This window comes from Dendroctonus ponderosae, unplaced genomic scaffold (assembly GCF_020466585.1).
Source record: "Dendroctonus ponderosae isolate FM_Combo_2020 unplaced genomic scaffold, Dpon_F_20191213v2 Dpon_F_20191213_10, whole genome shotgun sequence".
NCBI classification, from domain to species: Eukaryota; Metazoa; Arthropoda; class Insecta; order Coleoptera; family Curculionidae; genus Dendroctonus; species Dendroctonus ponderosae.
Window position 1 is genome coordinate 6258890 of NW_026017111.1, and position 17205 is coordinate 6276094.

The 17205-nt window shown below is 35.8% G+C and overlaps 2 protein-coding genes across 2 annotated transcripts; one reads left to right on the forward strand and one right to left on the reverse strand.

Annotated features, from left to right (window-relative positions):
* Positions 1-10: 10 nt before the first annotated feature.
* Positions 11-4765, reverse strand: LOC109543508 (O-acyltransferase like protein; the record flags this gene model as incomplete). The annotated part of the gene is given in 10 exon segments (XM_019913249.2): positions 11-181; positions 241-388; positions 447-640; positions 3306-3477; positions 3533-3705; positions 3757-3950; positions 4008-4084; positions 4139-4362; positions 4412-4542; positions 4608-4765. Coding segments are annotated over 10 exon segments (1557 nt in total), but the record flags the coding sequence as incomplete, so codon positions are not given.
* A 4199-nt stretch (positions 4766-8964) lies between these two features.
* Positions 8965-16667, forward strand: LOC109543509 (LHFPL tetraspan subfamily member 3 protein). The gene is made up of 4 exons (XM_019913250.2): positions 8965-9409; positions 15851-16017; positions 16068-16313; positions 16373-16667. The coding sequence occupies exons 1-4, from the start codon at positions 9174-9176 to the stop codon at positions 16570-16572; spliced, it is 849 nt and encodes a 282-aa protein (XP_019768809.1). The 5' UTR covers positions 8965-9173; the 3' UTR covers positions 16573-16667.
* Positions 16668-17205: the final 538 nt, after the last annotated feature.

The following is a 17205-nucleotide window of genomic DNA, read 5'->3' on the forward strand; positions in this document are numbered from 1 at the left end:
TGGTTTACTTGCAATTTGCCTGTTGGGACATTGAAATAATCCCGATTCCGATCCCCAAAGCGTAGCAGGGTTTTACCAGTCCAGCCAAAACAACGCTGATTGGCCTGGAATAGTCTTGGGAGGCGACCAGCAGCATGGCAATGGAAATGGCGCTCAGAAGACTGGTGGATTTTCTGTTGAACTATTTTCGTTTCACACTGTTAAAGCCGTTGAAATCAAAAGAGTTTAGCAGCTACTTACGTATTTCTTGTGTTGAGCACCACCCTTTTCCAATGAGTAGTAAAAACAGCCCAAAGCCAGTCCTACCATGTACGAAGCTGTATTCGTGTAGGTGGAAGTGTAAATCGCGTTAAACTGAAAACTGCGGAAGTTGTTCCGTTTTGAGTTCCTGCAACAATTAGTTTAGTACGGGGCCTCCAAAAGCACGTTGGAAGTGAAATGCGCACTCTGGAGTCAATCGGTAGATGAAATCCAGGCCATATTTCCAGCAAACCACGGCCGGCATGAGGACGCCAATGGAAATAGCTGCAGTTAGAAAAAGTTTTCTTTGTTTGGGGAACTTCCAGATCAGAAGCAGGATCAGCAACGAGACCAGGTATAGCTGGGTATCAGCAGCTAAGTACCACGTGATAAAGTAGCACTGAAAATTTTTTTTCTTGCGATTAAAGCCCCTTGAAAGTTGTTATTTTGGCAGGCTTTGGATTGATTTTTTAACAAACCGACGTGATTTTTGAGGTCTTGAATGGACGTAGTTTTTGTTTTTTTCTAACAGTTTCATACCTGAAACAAATTTTACGGATTTGATGGGTATTTTTCAAAATTTTCCGAATTTTTCTCCGGMAAAATTGGTCGACTTTTAATGCGGATTTTCGTCGTAACTGTTACTTTTTCTAACGGAATTTTATTTAGAAAAAGGCGAGTTATARAGAAAATCACCTACTTTGGGATACATTTTAGTTTTTTTAAATTAAGTAAAAATCTTTAATTTTTGTGGAGTTCCGAATGTCGAGCGAATTTTTTKCGWAAGTTCCACGTTTTGTGACGGACTTTAATACTCAAACAGGCAAATTATAAAAAAATTGAGCGCTTCTCATATGGATTTTAAAAAATTGAATTTTTGATATTGATAAGGAAGATATACGATTTTTGACGCAAAATTTGGTCGTACCGWTTACGYGTTTTTAAWAGCGAATTATGGAAAAAYGGCAAATTACAGGAAAAATTATTGCYGTTTGAACWCATTTTTTACCTGGAAAACAAATTTGGAYTTAAAAAGTCATGCGCTTTTCATATCWTTAGAATTATGTCGTTACTTCAARCGCATTTTCGCCATAATTTCTATGTTTCCTGACCGGTTTTTAATCGGTTTAGAAAATWAAAWAAAAAWTAATTGATAGTTACTGAGACAAATTTTAGRTTTTWTAAATRAAGCCTCMGATAAGGGAGTTAWGCGCTTTTGGGTGTCGGTCTGTGGAAATAATCTTCTCTATTTTTAACCTAATTTCAATCTTGAAAAAGRCGAATTTAAGCCAGTTTCTGCGTCTCCAATATACAATTAACATTTTCGAAATTTTGATATTGATAATGAAGTTAAACGGTTTTTGAACCGAATTCTTCTCGTAACTTTTATTTTTTTTTAACAGATTTTTATCTCGAAAATGCCAAAAATTTAGCGAAAACTATCCTTTTTTGAGTTCATTTTAGATTTTTGAATTTTAGTAAGGGATGACTAAGTTATGCGGTTTTTGGATCTCCGGATTTCAAAGCAAAAGTTTTCATCGGATTTCAGTTTCAAAAAAGATAAACAGTAAAAAAGACACGAAAGAAAATAAAGCGTATTTTTTCAGGCAGAATATAATAATGGAAGTTATGCATTTTTTGGCCTCGGATTGCAAACATTTTTTTTTTTAAACTTGAATGTTTTTTAACAAATTTTAGTTGTAAAACCGGTGACTTGTAGGAAAATGAAGAATCTTCTTTTGGGCAAGTTTTGGATTTTTCATATTACATGAGGAATAAGGAAGTTCTGCGGTTTTTGCCTCCGGATTGTCAAAATATTTTTTTTCGAAACTTGGACGTTTTTCAACAAATTTCAATTTTGAAAAAGGCGAATTGTATGAAAAATAATCATCTTTAAAACAGCTTTGAGATTTATTTAATTAAGAAAATAATAAGGAAGTTATGCGCTTTTTGGTTCCAGGCGTTAAGATATTTTTTTTTGAAATAACTAAATTATTCAAGGGATTTCAATTTCCGAAAATGCGAATCGTATGGAAAATCATCGTCTTTTAGCCCGTTTTGGGATTTTTTAAATTAACTTTCAGCTTCAACAGATTCAAGAAAAGTCTACCATTTGAACTAAAAACTTTTTTCAGTTTTAAGGTTTTAGTTGACTTTTTGTCATAACCGATTTTGTCCGAATTCAACGGGTAAAAAACTGATGTTCTGAGAAATTCATTCAGGTTTAACTGGCTATTGGTTTTTCYAATTCCAGTTTTTTTTGTTTCAAAAAACGGTAAAAGTTAAAAAAGTCTTTTTATTTTAAACAACAGTTTTGATTTTGAAAGTCTAATTGTAACCGAAGCGCGCAATGCTTAACTTTCGTCTTTCACTGTTGAACGTCTCGTCTTTATAAAACTGAGTCAAGTTTTGAAGATTTTTCAAGTMAAATATCAATTAAACCATTTCTTGGCGAAAGAGTCCCAAAAAACTCACATTTTTAAAGTTCTTYAGTCTTTCAGTCATAAYCTTAACTAAAAAAATCTTGACTTGATMATAAAATCTAGAGAAATTAAACATAATATAAAAAATGTTAAGATTTCTCCAACAAAATCTCAATTAAACCATTGACTCAATTAAACCAACTCCAAAATTRTAAGAAAAACTCGCAGAAAAACCAACATTTTGTAGTTTTTCAMTTAAAACTTTAAAGTTTTTAAACCGCGTTGAACGTTCAAAAAACCTAAAATTATAAAAATACAGAGTTTCAGCTGGGATTTGGTTTCCAACAGAGTCATAAGTTTTGTGACTTTCAAAAAAAATTAATAACTTCAAGGATTTTCAACCGATTTCCATCATCAAAACTCCAAAAGTTTGAAAAACCTTAACTCTTTAAACTGGCGTTTAAGAGATAAATTTAAATTCAACAGAGTTATGAGGCTTTTAAAAAGACCCGAAGCCAATTGCTCTAAAACATACCCAAATACGGGGTATTCGCAAAAACAATTAAAACTGCTCGATTTCGTCAAGTACACCGTCCAAGGCCTGCCAGAATATCTGAAGCCACCCTATACCTACTAACTAACCATCTCGTTCTCGTTGTAATGGTTGTTGATGAATATCAGGTTGGTCCACCAGTTTTTCCGGCACCTTTCGAACTCCTTATTCGAGAATTCGCTTCGCAAAGGGCCGGGAAAGTTTGCGATTATCCATGAAGTACTGGCCATCATAATCATCACCAGCAACGGCGGCAGTATTCTGAAGAAATCCATCAAATTAGCAAAAATGATGCAAAACAAGTCACTTCGCTTACCGCAAGTACCGATTCAGGAAAGTAACGAGCACATATTTCCATTTGGACTGTTTGTAGACGGTCATCGACTGGCAAACATGGAAGGACAGTAGGAAAGCTGATAGAAGGAAAAAAGTCTGCACTAGGAAAACTGAAAGCGTGCCAAAGAAGAGCCGAATGGGATTTCTGTAGACCTAAAGAAAACGACAGTAAGGCTTAAAAATCAATTAAAAACCCTCACTGACCTGCTCGAAGTATTCCGTGTTGGAAACATATCCGCCGATGTAGCTACACTGGGTGTGGCAGAAAATCACTAAAAGCATATTGTAAAACCGAATGCCCTGTATGAACTTCAATTTTTGAAAGTCCGGCCGAGTGTTTGGGGTGCACAACTTTCTCCAGTTGGCGATCAGGGAAAACGATTGGCACACAGGATGGCCTGGATGCACCAAAAAAAAATTAGTGGTCAATTCCTGCCGTTAAATGAAACCTCTACCTGGGCCTTGCAGCGGTTTTTTATAGTGCTGATATGTGGCAGCAGCAATCAGCAGGATGTACATTACACTGCATACTCTGAAAAAAAATCATGTTAATTTTGGATGCACAATCACTGAAATGAAGACCTACAGAGCAACGTTATCCACAGCTGTAGCTGAGTATTGAGCAACCGAACAGTTCAACTGGCTGACTGAGAAGTTCAGCCCCAAACTCCCATACTTTCGGCTGTAGCATTTGTCTATTTGACCCTTTAAGTCCAGTTTTTCGTCTTTCCGCTGCGGGCAGAACTTTTCCAAGCAAATGGCATGAAACAGCTCGTTATGGTTGTAGAATCTTGGATGTTTGATGGTTTGCTGCATTAGAAACACTAAAGAACCCTTCCTCGACTTCAACGCTTCTTACCTCAATGACCTGCCAGTGGCTGTTGGACTTGGAGTCTTCGGGCTGGATGAGGATGGAAGCTTTGCAATAAGTGGCGCAAACACTGTCGTCGTCGATGTGGAAGATCGGAGGCAACTCTCTGAATCGAGCATCTAAGAGTTTGAAGGACGGTTTCTTAGCACTTGAAGCCCAAATGAATGGGGTTTCATCAAATTACCTGTAACATCAATGTAACACTGCACATATTGAACGAAGCCTAGACACACGAAAAGAGTCCAAAAGTAAGTCATTACGTATTTGTGTCGGGCTGAGCACTGCGGTGCTGATGGCAAAAGTGCAATTTAGCATTTAATTGAACATTTCACACGTAAACAATTAAATCTGGAACAGGGCGTTTTGCTTGGTAAAGTGTGTGCAATTTTTCCAAACCTGTATGATTTGTGAAGTTTTGGTGGGCTTTGAAAGGTTTTAACTTATTTAACTTATTTAGTAAATAGCACCAATATATTTCAAGTTGGAGTTGGAGATTTCTATTACTGCAATTATTTATTATTTTATAAATATATTCAGACGAGGGATAGAAATTACTGAAATAATCGCAACCTTGCCGTTACTTTAAATCAACTTTTGGCACCTTTTTCGAAGGGATCACAAGCATTTATTTTGGATAAGGGTTTTATATCAGCAAAGGCCTCATGTATTCATGTATTCTTTGATCAACTTTTTCTTGGGGTAAACTGATTTCATTATCAATTTTATTCTGCAACAGTTCCAAAAGATAATTTTTCTAGAAAAATCTGAAGGTGTCAGATCCGGTAATTCAGGTGCCCACGTTAACTTCCTCGCTGTTTTTTTCCTTAACCGTCCCAATATGGCAACCTGAGATTTTCTAGAAAAAACCTCGTCACACTTTCTCTTAAATCTAAAATCGTCTAGACTTCTTCAAATAACTCGTTTCCTAATGAAACGAAGGTTTAGAAAATATCGCACCATATTTTAGTACAAATGCTACGAATGCTTTCAATTGTTGCAGAAGAAAGAATAAATATTAAACTTTCTAAAATATTAATTACTTCAAATTTGCATTTTTTTCGTTTGCCCACATTGTAGTCTGTCTATAGATTGGTGGTATATCTTGGTTTGTATCGTTATGGGAAGACGATGTAGAGCTAGCATGAAAGACAATTGTAGGCGTCGATGGCAAGAGAAGCAGAAAACCGTGGTTAACAAATAAAGCAAAATATCTCGCTAAAAAAAGCCAAGAGCTTAGTTAAAATGCATTAACAATAGAACACTGAACGAGTACGAGAGGTAACATTGTTAGAAATCGAACAAACAACAATATAAGAGAACTGAAAAATAATATTGAACTGGAGGGAGCGGTCAAAAAAAGTGGACCATGCGACGGATGAAGAGGTGAAAGTCGACGATATTAAGTTCAAGTGACAACAGAGAAGTTGAAAATCCAAAAAACTCCTGGCCTGGTTGATAATATCAGTAATAAACTGGTCAAATACGGGGGAGTGGGACTACAGAAGGAACCCCAAACGAATGGAGAGCAAGAATATCCATCCTTATACATAAAAAAGGAGAGAACAGGAACCGAAATCATCGCAAAAAGAATCACAAAAAAAGTGACTATATTCGAAGAACAGCAAGCATTTAGGTCTAATATGTTAAGGGTGAGTATTCATATTGAGTATGCAAATGATAGAAAAATCGATAGAATCTAACAAGCCTCTGTATGCCGGTTTTGTGGATTTAACCCAGGCATTCGATAGGGTCCGACTGGATCATGCAATCAAGATTTTATACCAGAACAGCATCGATTACATTTATCAAAGAATCAAACAAGAAATCAATGAAAATATTAAAAAAGTGAATGCTGGTTACAGAACCGATAATCGCGCCATTAAAGTATGCAGACGATGCAATCCTCATAGCAGAAAATAAAGGCAACGTCTGTTATTAAAGACGAAATAAACCGCATATGAATTTAACATGAACAAATGAACTAAAGAGCCCACAAAATACAGCAGGTGAGAAGACTCAACAACGTGGAAGTGCAGGCATCAAGCGAGGAAACCTTAGTGAAGAAAAACGAACACAGCGCATATGAAGGCGACAAGAGTGAGCGGATATAATATGGAGAAATAAAATGATGAGTACAAAGAGCAAGTTGAGGATTTATTTACGAAACGTGCGTGCCGGACCCATCATAATAGTGACCCTCAGCGATCGAATAAGGAGCCGGGATATTAGAGAGGAGAAGACAGGAGATGCAGGAGAGACTGGAGAGACCATGTGGCGAGACCAACTAGCGAAGACCAACCAAGAGATGATATGAAAGCTGGAGCTCGGCATCCCGAAGGAGGCTAAACGCAGCGGTCTAAACATGCCTCGCAAGTCCAATTATTAGAAGAAGCAAAAACAATTGGGGCATTTACTGCTTGACAATATCTAAGGCTATAAAAAACTTTTTTGCATCTTAAAGTCAATAAAATTGGTGGCGGTGATTTACTTTGGGTCCCCCTATTTAAATAAATTTGGTACAAAAGTGTATTTTCGTGCTTTGTTTCAGTGTCTGCAAACAATTTCCACCCTCATCTGAAACTATCTGAAGTACTTAATTGTCACAAATACACAGAGCGAAAAAAAAAAATTGAACTCGATAACGCTTCTTCAGTGTTTGCTTCATAATTCTATAATTTTTTTTCGGCTGTGCAGTGTGAGGAAGAAAGAATAATTATGCAACTTTCTGAAAATATTGTGTTTCAAACTGTGTAACTTATCTTTATAACACTTTGCTTCGTTTGTTACTTTTTCCTTATACATACTTTTGTATGCAGTTTTCTGTATTTGCCGCTATTAGTTGTGGTGTCGCGCAACTGAAAATTCGGCCAACATTTGTTTTTTTGTGCTTACACTTCATTGCTCGTTTTTGATTTAGTGAATTAATTGGTGTTCGTCTTGTAGTTCTTTTAATTTGTTTTGCCTAGTGTTGTGTACGGAAAAGGATCAATAGGAAATTTTCTAAAAGATTAATTAAATCAAATTTTTATGTATTCAAAATTTCTTGTAGGATTGTTTAAATATTTATCAATTCCTTTTATTGTTCTTTTGGTTTTCAAGTCTGATGATCATTTTACTCTTGTTTCGCTTACTTGTAGTGTTGCAGTGTTGCGCATTTGAAAATCATACCAACTTCTAGTTCTCTTATGCTTACAATAAAAAAAATGCAATTTTCTTAGTGTTTTACCCTTTACCTACTGATTTAATTAATATTTAATGGTGTCAGTTTACTTTTATTTACTCCACTTCTTAGTTATTTTGTACTTAATTTATTTTTATTTATTTTTCGTCACTTTTCTTCTATTTTGTCGGTTAATCTCGCTAGGTTGTAACTCGTTCGACTACAATTATGGTCGCATTTCTGTATTAAATTTTTAATTTTGCAGAACTTTTCTATGGAATTTAAACATTTGTTTCGAAAAACGTGTTTCAGCTCCTTTAATGATGCGAATGCAGATTCTAGTTCATCTCCTACAAATGCCCTTCATTGGTGCCGAGGAGATAATAAATATAAAACTTTCAAACAGTTTAATTAAATCAAATTTGTATTGCCTCTAGTTTTCTTGTACGCATCCATATTTCTGTTTGCAGTATTTTTTGAGTTTATAATTAAGTTGTTCCTTCAAACTTGAATATTCAGTGCGTAAAACCACCTTTTCCTCTTTTTTAGCACGTTTTTGTCATTGGCAAATTGTCGGTTTTCCTTTTCTCATTCACATATATGTAGTGTTAGCAGTCTATAATTACTTTCGTTTTCTCTGCTTTTTAGTGGTTTTTGTCCATTTTTTTTATTTGGTTTTTTGTCACGTTTCTGCAGAACTTTCGTAGCAAACAAATTTTGTAAACTTTCATTTAGCAACGCAAACACAACCCTGGTAAGGAAACACTGTGGTCTACTTGAGTTGGACTTTTTTATCCTCCACGAGTCTGGTACCTGAAGAAGGCACAATTTTTACATCGGATAGTTTCTGAAGTATCGTTCTTCTTCTTTGTGAAGTTGAGATTGTGAAATTGTCCCTTACATGGTTGAACCAAGGAGAACACAATTCAAAACTGATTTGAATGCTTGGTTTAAGCTATGAACTGAAAAGCTAAATTTAAATGTACCTAAAGCGCTCAACCTGCCGACACAGAGGAACAAGAATTGGACATAATTGCAGCAGAGCTTTCCAGGGGCACTCAGAACATTGCACAACCACTGACACTTCCCAGGCACCAAATAAATACCGGCTACATTCCTACCACGTATGTAAGATCACATTAAACCAATGGATAACTGAGCACCGGTATAAATTGAGCACGAGTTGGTTCTTGCTTACAATATTTTAATCCTAAAAGAGACGATTTGAATCGAAACTGCAACAGGAAATAAGCAGCTGCCGGGTGACCCGAGCCTCGGCGTAACTTGCATAACATGAAGCTCACCCCATAGAGAAAATAAAATTTTAATTACTCTATGGCTCACCTTGTATATACAGAATATTGAACTTCATATGCAACACCTCATACAACTGGTACCCAATCTCGGTCAGTCAGTCCAACAGGTAGAAAAGAAAGGTGAATCGGTGATGGGTGGGAACCCATAAAATTCCCCTTGTCGACTCCGCTGAAATATGCAACGTTCACACGAATTTCAATAGTGCAGGCTGTTCCATCAACAATTACACAATGCCGATAGAAACAAATTAAGTAACGGTAATTACTGCAAGCGATGGGTTCCAAGATCGAGTACGTCGACTCCTCACAGATCTACGCAACGAATTATGTGAGGAACTCAAAGGCTGTGGGAGTGTTGTGGGCGATCTTCACCATTTGCTATGCCATCATCATTGTGGTGGCTTTTATCACTCCGGAATGGATCGGGAATATTGAGGGCGAAGTACCCGGGAAGTTTGGCCTGTGGACGGTGTGCTATGCGGAAGAGAATGGCGATATGTGTAAAGGAAGGTGAGTCCCACTTGTAAGTAGGCCTCGAAGGTTGTCACTGTAGAACCAACTGAACTGATCACAACAATGAAATTTGGGACACTTTGGGACACGTTTGCTCACATACTGGCTATCTCGATTGTTTCCAACTGATTTCAATTCAATGTTTTTGTAGACACTTTGGGCTTTTGAAAAATCCACTTAACGAACCAAAATCCCCGTTCAAGGAAAGTTCGTGAGAAGCAAAAAAAATGCCACAAATCCAACCATAACAGTGTAATAATTGGCTGATCAAAAAATTCGGTTTGTTCAGAGGATTGAAACAACATTGTTGAATAATCGGATTAGTTAAAACAATTGAGCTGAATCGTTGCCCGTATCAATTTGGCTGTGACAATGGCGAATTTCCCTATTTAATTGTGTCGTATTTAATTAACGCCGAAAAACGAGCGCTTGAGCGGAGAAATTGTTTTCTTTGGTGGTCAAATTCGATTTCTATTTTTTGTCATTATTTTTTAATTTATTCGGTTCGGTTTAGGTGCGATCTAATGCCATGGCCTGCGGAGGTACCACTCAGGATTTTAGATTTTCCTTTACTTTATCAATTTACAGTTGATGTCACCATCTGTGGGAAGTCTATTGTGAGTACTTTGGCAATATAAATTTTAAATACATCTATTCAGATGTGTGAGAGCGAAGCGAAAGGAATCGACTGAAGAAACACGTATTTAAATTTTTGACAAAGGTACGAAAATGCCAAAGAATGCATCCAAAACTCGCTCAAATTGCCCGAAAATCCAAACAGCGCTCATTGTCAGAAGACAGTAAACCAACCAGTTTATTGAAATTTTTTTTCGTCCGAATAAAGTTGAGATCAAGACAACAAGCTCGATGCTAATTCGGCATTAAGCAGACTTTGAGACTTTCTCAATCTGTTTCTGTTCAGTGGTTTGGCTATGGAATTTTCTACTGTTTTTTAATGTTCCCTAAGTTGGGAAATCTAGCGAAACCAATTTGTGGACGATTTAAAACATAAGTTGCTCCAAATGCTTTCAAATACTTCGCCAGAAATAGACGAATCTTGTGAACAAATTGAAACTCGAATGAATCAACAAATCGTGTATTAAATAGATTGACACTCACCACACTGATAGTTCAATGTTTTCCCCATTACATAAGAAGAAAAGCAACTGATTTTGCCTGAGCTTTCAGTCATAACTTTTGAGCTTCAGGCTTGCCGAACTTGCCAAAACTGGAGGAAAAGAAGGTACAAATCGATATTTTTCGATCCGATTTTAGATAAAATCATCCGCTTTCGAATACATTTTATGTTTTTGAAATTAATTAAATGATAAGGAAGTTAAGGAAATTTTAGATTCGAATTATACCTAAATCGGATTGTAAGCGGAAATTTTGGTTTCTTGACTCGTTGAAAAATTTCGTCCGGCTTAAAACCAGAACTAAAGCTAGTGGTTTAGAAAATTTTGCAAAAAAATTGGATCAAAATTGTGTGTTTATCTCTTAATTTTTTGGAAGAAAAGTAATAAATCTGTTATTCTCTGTTATCCTCTCTGTAACTTCCATGTTTTCCAATGGATTTTAAAGAGGCCTTTTGTAGGAAAATCAATCGTCTCATACAAATTTCAGATTCTTGAAATAGAGCCAGAGGAATGGAAGTTATGCGCTTTTTGTGTCTCGGATTGCAAAAGAATTTTTTGTTGGATCCGGACTGTCAAGCAAATTTTCTTCGAAAAAACTACATTTTTCAAGAGATTTCAATTTCCAAAAAGGCGAATTGTATGGTATTTTAGACTTTTTTTGAAAAACTGCTTGTTGGGTATTGGGGTGGCTGTAAACGGGGTTTTTTCAAAAAACCTTGATTTTTATAGCTAAAGAACACTCGCAACTTCAAGAAAAGTCTACGATTTGTATTAAAAACTTTTTTTCAGTTTGGGTTTAAGGCGTTTTTCTTTGATAACTTCCATGTTTCTTATCCGATACCAACCTGCAACAAACTGAAATCCAGAGAAATGAATGCACTTATAACTAGCTATTTTTTAAAATTAAAGTTAAACGGTTTTGCAACCGCATTCTTGTCGTAACTTTTAGATTTTTAACCGAATTTTATTTTGAAAATTGTAAAATTTAACGAAAATCATACACTTTTGGGTACATTTTCAATTTGTAAATTTAAGGAATTGTCAGGTGAACTTTTGTCGTAAATTTCACGTTCTTTGACACAAATTGTAGACTTTTAAATAAAGTGACGAACAGGATAGTTACACGCTTTTTGGATCCCAAGCGCAAAACAAATTTTCGTCAAATTTCAATGTTTTCAACGGATTTAAGTTTTAAAAATTGTAAATTGTAGGAAAATTAAGCGTACTTTTGACACATATTTCGTCTGAAATTGATTAAAAGATAAGAAAATATAGCGATTTTTTCTGAAAACTTCTATATATTTAAAACGATTAAAAAAAGCGAATGCTTCTCACAAACCTTTTAGACATGTTTTTCAATTTGAAAATTAGCCATAGAAAATTCTTGTAATTTTTTGCATTGATGAGATGCAAGTTATATGGGTTTCGACGCAAATTTTGGTCGTAACGTTTACGTTCTGTAACGGATTTAAATTTTTGAAATAGCGCATTATTCAAAAATTGCTCTGAACATTCTTTCCAAAATTATTAGGTACGTTTGTCGTATTTCTTTAAGCGGATGAAAGTTCTTTTGATATTTTCAAGTTTGTTTGGAAAATTCATATTTTTGATTAGTGAATTGTTGAGTAATTGAAAGACTTTTAAGGGATTTTTTTGGAGACGAGCCGGAATTAAGAAACGTGAGCTCTTTTTTTTTGCATCCTGATTGCAAAAATAATTTCAGACAAAATGTGCGTGTTTTTCGATTGATTTAAATTTTCCGAAGAGCAATTATATAAAAATTAGTCCTCTTTCAGACAAATGTTAAATTTTCATAACTAAGCATAATAAGGAAGTTATGTGCTTTTTCGTGCCGGATTGTAAAGAGAATTTATCACATAACTTCCACACTTCCACACACTTCCACGTTTTATAACGGATTTTAATTTTCAAAACTGTTAAGAAAAGTTTTCTTTTCAGCGCCTTTTTAACGCACATTAAACTTTTGAATTTTTGAGTTTAATAAGAAAGTTACACGTTTTTTTTGTACGATTTTTGTCGATATTTTACATTTTTGAGCAGATCTTTATTTTGAACAAATTGGCCATTAGGGAAAACCATCCGCTTTCGAATACATTTAGGATTGTTGAAATCAAATAAAGGATAAGGAAGTTATGCGAATTTTAGCTTCGAATTATAAAGCGGATTGAAGCAAGGAAATTTGGGTTTCTTAACGCGTTGAAAAATTTCGTCCGGCTTAAAACCAGAACGAAAGTTTTTCCAGAAAATTTGGAAATATGCTTTTGAATTTCGGTTTAACCAAATTGATCAAAACTGTGTGTTTATTTCTTAATTTTTTGGAAGAAAAGTAAAAAATCTGTTATTCTCTGTTATCGTCTCTATAACTTCCATCTTCTTTCTTCTTTCAATGGAACTAACTCCCATTCTTTCAATGGAATTCAAAGAAGCCTTTAGTAGGAAAATTAATCGTTTTTTATACAAATTGCAGATTCTTGAAATTGAGTCACAGGAATGGAAGTTAAGCGCTTTTTGTGTCTCGGATTGCAAAAGAAAATTTTTGGGCATATACTTCAATGGTGTTCAACCAGCGACTTGTAGGGAAATTAATCTTCTTTTGGGGACATTTTAGATTTATCAAATGAAGTGAAGAATAAGGAATTATGCGATGTTTGGCTCCTGATTGCCAAACGATTTTTTTCCGAAACTTGGAAGTTCTTGGACAAATTAAGCTGAAGTTACGCCCTTTTTGGCACGTGGCCGCAAAAGAGTTTTTATCAAATAATCTTGATTTTTGTAGCACATGTAAATTTTTGGTTCATATTAAAATTTTCGCGAACAAATTACATCATCATTTACAGCATCAATAGAGCAAACGTAGACAAACGTTCACTTCGAGGGGCGATCTCTGCTGGCAAACTGCTGACATGTGGGAAAATGCTTGTGGGAAAATCAACAGTTGCCGTGCTCATAGGGCGATATCTCCTCTACTGAATGGAGCCAAAACGAACTTCCTGGCTAATCGCAATTTTCAGTTCTAACTTTTCAACTGGAAATCTCTCTGAGCCAGCAAGAAAAGTTTTGGTTAATCGATTTCATTCGCATCAGAAGAACCTAGAGTGTTAGTTGATAAACTGATTGGGTTTCTAGCTTCTTGAGCGTGTTTCCCTCACTGAATGGAGCTTCTTCATGACATTTTTATGAACATTTTTATATCAGATAGCCAATGTGGTCAGTTCAATAACAAATTGCTCCAAATGTGAAATGCAGCTTTCTATCGACTCTCAATTTTGGGGGACAATCCTTCAATGCAATCTGCTGGATTCGTTTGCTTTTTAAACTAAAAAAATGAAGAAAATTGAAGACGATTTTACCATCATAGCTCTAATAGAGCTACATTTGCTCTATAAATTGAGGGCAAAATCCGCATTTCCAGTACCAGTCTAAATATTGAATAGCTACTTTTTAAACAGAAACCTACGGAACTTAGGTGAAAAAATTTGCAATTTCAAACGTCTACCATAAACTTGAGAAACATTTAAGAAAATTGGATAATACAAGACTAAGAGAGCAAAGAGAGCAAGAGCTCGATGTCATACAATGAAGCTTCTTATCTGATCTCCATTTTGAGGGGCAATTTTTTGATGCAATCTGGAGAATTTTACGAAGCCTATTTTGCAATTTGAAAATACAGGGTGTCCCGTAAGCTCATGATCAAAAGGGTACGGTAACTTTTATTAACAAAAAATGTCTGGCTCCTCTACTACTGATGGTCAAAGTTCTTCAAAAAAATTATCTTTTTTGAAATATCGGGAGAATGGTACGATGTATTTTAGTGAAACTCGCTTTGAATTTGTTCTTATGTAAGACTCATATTTTGATGAAGCAATCGAGTTCAGAAGTTTTGAACAAGTGGTGAATTCTTGAGTGTCGTGGTAGAAAAACTACCAGAACTTTTCAGTTGGAAGATGAAATCAACTCATTTTTTTTAGGTTGATGCACTAATCATTTATTCACAATTTCGTGCTCTTTGTAAAATCTTGTAGCATTCATAGTTTTTGCGAAAAAAAATATTTCGTGATACGAGGCATAAATTAATTGTAATAACCTTTTCTAATGAAGAAGTGACCGACATGTCAAAGCATTAGGGTTTTGCGAATACAACTTGCATGAAGGCGTACGCGTTTACGCCCCGCATATTTGCAGTTAATGTCTAACATTGTTAAGTAGCAATAAAACACACATTTTTTTGCGCAAAAACTATGAATTCTAGAAGATTTTCCAAAAAGCACAAAATTGTGAATACATGACTAGTGCATCAACTGAAAAAAAAATGAGTTGATTTCATACTCCAACTAAAAAGTTCTGGTCGTTTTTGTACCACGGCACTCAAGAATTCACCACTTGTCCAAAACGGCTGAACTCGATTGTTCCATCAAAATATGACTCTTACATAAGAACAAATTCACATCGAGTTTCACAAAATTACATCGTACCACATTCTCCTAATTTTTCAAAAAACATCAATTTTTTGAAAAATTTTGATCATCAATAGCAGAGAAGCCAGACATTTTCTGTTCATAAAAGTTAGGTCAGATCGTCTTCTTTTGATCCAAAGAATAAAGCAGTATCCTTTTGATCATGAGCTTACGGGACACCCTGTATAGGAAGGAACTTTAGTTAAGAAAATTATAAGTTCAAAGCTCCAATATACTTTTAAGGCAAATATTTAACACTTTGACACTTTAACACTTGTAACAATGACATAAAATGGACTTTGYTATTTACGTGCAATTTTGAGGAATAATTTCTCTTTTTGAGTCTTGTGTTGAAGCAAAATAGAAGTCATTGAAGCGAAATAGAAATTTTTGTCTAGCCTYAATTTTGAGTAAGGAGTTTGTGAACAKAAACCTGCATGAAAGGAMKTTSTCWATTTGAAWSTTCAAATAACCGAAAACTGGCAWWWATCGAKKAAAYGTGATCAGAAATTATCATAAAGGTTTCTATAGTAAAAAGCAGAAAATTTWAYGTCTTAGCAAACCCCACTTTTGAGGGCCGGGCTTTTCTATTAAGTTGAATTCAATTCAATCKSAATTATATGAGCAAATCGACATTAAATGTGGTGAAAGTCAACATTTTCACTCGCCTTCCTGGTGACTCTAGATTGGTGAGCAAACCAAGCAACTTGTTGGATAGCTGAAAKACTATTCTGACCCTAAAACAGTGAAGCCAACACTCTATTCAATTCAAATTTTTCAAGCAGTTACTCAACACTGCGGTAATAAATTACGCTTTTCCTATACAGATTGGACGAAATTATGAGCATGTCGAACAGAGCATTCCAAGGAGCAACAGCACTCGTAGGCTTGGCAGTCCTGCTGGCTATCCTGGCGATAGGAGCGATGATCTTGTTTCTCTTCTGCCATTCCACCACTGTGTTCCATGTCTGTGCCTGGATGCAACTGATTTCAGGTAGGAAAAGGACATGATTGTGACTGTCTTGAAACCATTGATTCCTGCAGGGGCAGCTTTGGTAGCTGGATGCGCGCTCTATCCTTACGGCTGGTCGCAAGACATTGTCCAGACCGTTTGCGGCAGTTCAGCAGGCGAGTTCCAGTTTGGAAAGTGTGGAATCCGATGGGCGTATATTCTGGCAGCGATTGGATGTCTGGACGCGATTGTGTTAGCAACGCTGGCTTTTATTCTAGCTACCAGACATGTGACGTTGCAAGCAGAGCCCAGCTACGCCCCTGCCAGCTTATATAAAGGTACATTTATATTATTCTTGTTGAGGTTGAGTTTGAGACAACGAGTCGGTTTGTTTCAGGTGAAATGAACAGCGCCTATCTGAGTGATTCGGCCAGTGTGGCAGGAAGCAGAAAGTCGATGAATATACATCCAGTCCTGCTGATGCCCCCAGGCCAGGACGACACTTATTCTCAATTCTCGCAGAGAACAGTTCCCAGATCCATACATTCTGGACATTATTCTCATCCGCATTCTTTGCACAGGAATTTTCAGCTTTGAATTTTCAAATTYACCTCAAYGCAAGGCCCATAACAGTGTAGATTTTTTAAGATCCTGGAATTGTATGATAACAGMAATAAAATTGGTTAGAAAAACATGTTSTAGCTCTTGATCGGGCGCCCGGTGGAGAAKTATTTCCGATATTTTCTWAGCCTTAATTTWATTAGGAAMCGMTATATTTGAAAAAGTCTTGCCGATTTTAGATTTAGGTTGCCTTATTSAGGCGTTTAAACAACAAAAMGCGATAAAGTTAATACTAAGATTACCAATGTTGTTAGCCCTAAACGATTCTTAAGGTGTTTTCACATTTTTAGACTAAGTCCATTTAAAAATCCGACCTTTAACATGAGGATTTGTTGAAAATATGAAGAAAATGGTTGGAGCGACGGAMATTTTAAGTGAATTGATTTAGAAATCKTTTTTCGAAACTGGACATTTTGGGCTTTTAAAAAGCGCATTGTCAACATTTTCTTTTAACGTTTTCAAAGTTAACTTGCGAAGGAAGTGTAAAATTTGACATCATTTTTCAGAACACAGCATTCGACACTTTCCACAAAAATATGCTACACATTTGCCTTTCCATTAGCGTATTAGGCGATGTTTTACCTGTTTTGGTTTGGCTGCATTCATTTT